Source organism: Eutrigla gurnardus, assembly GCF_963514095.1.
Source record: "Eutrigla gurnardus genome assembly, chromosome: 9".
In the NCBI taxonomy this organism is placed as follows: domain Eukaryota; kingdom Metazoa; phylum Chordata; class Actinopteri; order Perciformes; family Triglidae; genus Eutrigla; species Eutrigla gurnardus.
In genome coordinates this window covers 29,766,601-29,771,600 of record NC_139923.1, presented here as the reverse complement: position 1 = coordinate 29,771,600, position 5,000 = coordinate 29,766,601, and the positions used below count along the sequence as shown (strand labels likewise).

General features: G+C 47.7%; 1 protein-coding gene across 5 annotated transcripts in view; it reads left to right on the top strand.

Annotated features, from left to right (window-relative positions):
* agbl1 (AGBL carboxypeptidase 1) overlaps positions 1-5,000 on the top strand; it is a 43,295-nt gene that overhangs the window by 4,822 nt on the left and 33,473 nt on the right. For all 5 annotated transcript variants that reach the window (XM_084017070.1, XM_084017069.1, XM_084017068.1 and 2 more), the window contains 4 exons: positions 610-673; positions 2,324-2,470; positions 2,858-2,989; positions 3,386-3,479. In XM_084017070.1, the coding sequence (XP_083873196.1) occupies positions 610-673; positions 2,324-2,470; positions 2,858-2,989; positions 3,386-3,479 (437 nt within the window). The remainder of the gene's footprint in view (positions 1-609; positions 674-2,323; positions 2,471-2,857; positions 2,990-3,385; positions 3,480-5,000) is intronic.

Sequence of the window (5,000 nt, the reverse complement as noted above, 5' to 3'; positions counted from 1 at the left end):
CCAAGTTTACACCTTCTAAGGAACGCCTGGACTCTGCTGCTCTGCGGAGATCCGATCGGCCCGGCTGTACTGGTCCTAATCCCTTAGACAGATCACAGATCAGGGATCAGGGCCTGGTGGCGGTCTGCTCTCTCAGGCCGCCGGTACATCCGACACCCGGAGTGTCAATGAGACGGTAGATCACGGAGCGCCGACATATGTCAGTCACTCTGTTGAAGCCTCGCTGCCGGGCTGACAGGCAGCCTGCTGCTGAAACAACTGACCCGGGGTCAGTCACTGTGCTGCTGAAACAACTGACCCGGGGTCAGTCACCGCGCTGCGTCTACGTGGGGGAACCTGGTTGAGGTATACATGGAGGAAACCTGGATGGGGTCTACATGGAGGAGGATCTACGTGGAGGAGACTTGGTTGGGGTCTACATGGAGGGAAGCCCCATTCTTCCACTAGTAACCGTCTCTCATTGCAGCAACAGCAGCTCTGCGCTTCTGCTCTCTAACAGGCAGATCTCTTCACTCGCACACGTTGGGGCTGAAGTTTTTGTTGATGCAGCAGAATTTAATCAGCACACTCGCTGTTTATTTTCTTTCTTTTTTTATTTTGTCTCTGCAGAATGCCGGCAATGTGGAGAACACCGTGAATATCCTCAACATCCTGGACGAACTTCTGTCTGCCGGTAAGCTCAGGTCTCTACCACGAAACAACCACGTAAATACCATGTCACTACCACAAAACGACCACGTAACTACCACATCACTACCACGTAATTACCACAAAACAACCACATAACTAACACGTCACTACCACGTAACTAACACAAAACTACCACGTAACTATCACAAAACGACCATGTAAACACCACGTCACTACCATGTCACTACCACATAACTACTACAAAACTACCACGTAACTACCACAAAACTACCATGTAACTACCACGTCACTACCACGTAACTACCACAAAACGGCCACGTAAATACCACGTCACTACCACAAAGTGACCAGGTAACTACCACATATATACCACGTCACTACCACAAAACGACCACATAACTGCCACGTCACTACCACATAACTACTACAAAACTACCACAAAACGACCATGTAACTACCACGTCACTACCAAGTCACTACCACATAACTACTACCAAACGACCATGTAACTACCACGTCACTACCAAGTCACTACCACATAACTACTACCAAACGACCATGTAACTACGACATAACTACCACGAAACTACTACGTCACTACCACGTAACTACCATGAAACTACCATGTCACTACCACAAAACGACCACGTAACTACCACATCACTACCACGTAATTACCACAAAACAACCACATAACTAACACGTCACTACCACGTAACTAACACAAAACTACCACGTAACTATCACAAAACGACCATGTAAACACCACGTCCCTACCACAAAACAACCACGTAACTACCACAAAATGACCACGTAACTACCACAAAACGACCGCGTAAATACCACGTCACTACCACAAAACGACCACGTCACTATGACAAAACTACCACGTCACTACCACCTAACTACCACAAAAAGGCCACGTAAATACCATGTCACTACCACAAAGTGACCATGTAACTACCACAAAACTACCACATATATACCACGTACATACCACGTCACTACCACAAAACGACCACATAACTACCACGTCACTACCACATAACTACTACAAAACTACCACGTAACTACCACAAAACGACCACGTAACTACCACGTCACTACCATGTCACTACCACATAACTACTACAAAACTACTACAAAACTACCACGTAACTACCACAAAACTACCATGTAACTACCACGTCACTACCACGTAACTACCACAAAACGGCCACGTAAATACCACGTCACTACCACAAAGTGACCAGGTAACTACCACATATATACCACGTCACTACCACAAAACGACCACATAACTGCCACGTCACTACCACATAACTACTACAAAACTACCACAAAACGACCATGTAACTACCACGTCACTACCAAGTCACTACCACATAACTACTACCAAACGACCATGTAACTACCACGTCACTACCAAGTCACTACCACATAACTACTACCAAACGACCATGTAACTACGACATAACTACCACGAAACTACTACGTCACTACCACGTAACTACCATGAAACTACCATGTCACTATCACATAACTACCACGTCACTGGCACGTCACTACCACGTCACTACCACGTCACTGCTACCTCAGATTAAAAAATAGTTAGTTTTATTTTGTAGTTTTGTCCTCTCCAGCACAGGAAACAGCATCATTTGTGTCTCAGGTTCGGACCGCCGGTTCCACTACATGATTGATAAAGGTGGCAGCGAGGCTTTGCTCGCCGCGCTGGTCGACGCCGGCCGCAGCTTCAGCCCCGATTTCACCGTCCTGCTGCCGCTGCTGCACCTCCTGGCCAAAGTGGGACACCGAGGTAAGGACGGTTTAATTACCCTGGAGGGCAAAAAGGGCATGCTAGATGTCAACAGAGGTCATACTTAACAAACCGACATCCTGCTTTTTACATTCTGTACTTCAAACAAAGCAACGTGTATTCCAGTGTGACGTCAGAGCAGGAAGAAGTTTCACATACGACCTCATGCAACAACATTCTCTTTGTTTGATGTTTACTACTCAGCTCATCCCATAGGAACAGAAAGTAATCAGGTTACTTTACCATCCTGATACTTGGATGAAGCTAGGAGTAATCATTCCTACACGTGAATAACTGATGTGACCACATTAATCACACAACTTAGCGGTTCAGTTTTGCTGAGTCAGCAGAACGAAGCTCCCCATATCGAAACGTGTGTCTCTGCAGACCGTCGTATCGGTGTGAAGGCAGAGGAGGCCGGAGCCGTGCTGCTGACTCTGGATCTGCTCCGACACAACGTCCAACACGCCAGCAGGGCTGCAGCCTGTCTCTGGGTGATCCAGGTGTTCGCCTCGGCAGGTACACACACAAACACACACACACACACACACACACACACACACACGCACACACACACACACACACACACACACACACACACACACACACACGTGTCCCCAAAGAGAAATCTAACCTGAACCTTAAAACCAAGTTTTAACCCTCAAACAGGAATTCTTATTCTGTTGAATTTGATCAATAAGTCTATACGGTGCTGGTCCTTCAAATAAAGGTTAGGGTTTGGTTTTAGTGATTGTAGAGCAGCAGACTATGAAGCCAGTGTGATTCTAATCTGTTAGTGTGATAATAATATCTGTATAATCAGAGAGGACGCCTCTCCATCCACAACACACGGCAGCTTTATGTCAGGAAACATCTTCATTAATAATTGAAATTTGTCTCGTCTTCTCCTGACAGCTTCTACGGCAAACCTGATTGGAGAGAACCAGGGACTGGACGTCATCTACCGCCTCATCCCTCTATTCACCACCAAACACCTGCTCACCATCAAGTACGTGGACCCTGGGACCCTGATCCTTCATCCTGCATGACGTAGACCTTTATTGTGATGGTTATAGAAACAAGATGAAAATGCAGCCTCTCCAGAGAGCTACAAAATCTCATCAGATTTTAAGCACAAATATTGTGTTTGTGCTTCGTAACTTTGTAATGTGATATGCTAACAAGTTAGCAACAGTTACAAGCGACGATGCTGTTAACTAGGAAGTGAGGGTATTGGGACTTTATTATCATACTTTATTAGCCATTCACACGAGTGATGTATTCGCTGTGATGTCAGCCAGAGGTTTCGGAAGAGTCGGCATGAAGCTCAAAGCGGTAGCCACAACACACCCGAGCTAAGGCTAATCCAGAGACTAGCAGCTAGCGATATGAGATGCCACCTACCTGTCAATCAAAAAGAGGAACAACAGAGAACCAGACAAACATGTTTATTTCTGCTGTGAAGAGTTATTCAAGCCTCATGTGTCCATTTGATGAACTGCAGCTTTTCGAGGTTGCTGTTTGGTACGGAGCAAGAAACATTCAAACAAAATGTTTTACAAATGTTACAGCGTTTGTTTCTGCAGAGCAAAGTTCAGGCATCCAAACAAACAGTTTCATACTTTGTAACTTAAAAAAATAAAAACATTAAAAATAGCAAACTAAAGCGTAACAACAGAGCACCATGACCGCGGAGCCGCGGTGTCCGTTAGCGATAGCTGACGGAGGTTAAGGCCCCTGGCTGACCCACAGCATGAAATCACATCCTCGGAACCCGGATCCAGACCACAGACATGATCGGCCAGTTTATTTATAAGCTGCTTTGTGGGGTCAGAATTAGCATCTGGCTGGCAGAGAGGCCAGCGTTCCTCAATTCAACCATTTTGTTGCTTGTTGCAGGCGGTTCACCGCCGGGTTCACCACCGGGTTCACCGCCGGGTTCACCGCATCACCACGTGGTCTTAAGTCTGTCAACGTCATCCATCGCAACACATGGATTTAGCTGCCTAGCCCACGAGTACAGCAGCATTAGTCCTCTGTGTTGTCAGCAGCTGCATTTAACATGTCTTCAACATCGCCCAACACCCCAGAACCTGGGCCGGCGTCTCAGAACCTGGTCAGGCTGGCGTCTCAGAACCTGGTGAGGCCGGCGTCTCAGAACCTGGTCAGGCCGGCGTCTCAGAACCTGGTCAGGCTGGCGTCTCAGAACCTGGTCAGGCCGGCGTCTCAGAACCTGGTCAGGCAGGCGTCTCAGAACCTGGTCAGTCCGGCGGCGTCTCAGAACCTGGTCAGTCCGGCGGCGTCTCAGAACCTGGTCAGTCCGGCGGTGTCTCAGAACCTGGTCAGGCCGGTGTCTCAGAACCTGGTCAGGCCGGTGTCTCAGAACCTGGTCAGGCCAGCATCTCAGCACAGCCGAACCTCTCTGGTGAGTCTCGGTGAAACCCAGAGGAGGGTGTTGGTGCTGGCTGACGTCTCGTCTACCGTGAACATCAACCAGAACGTCCTGATGTGCAAGAAATACACAACATCT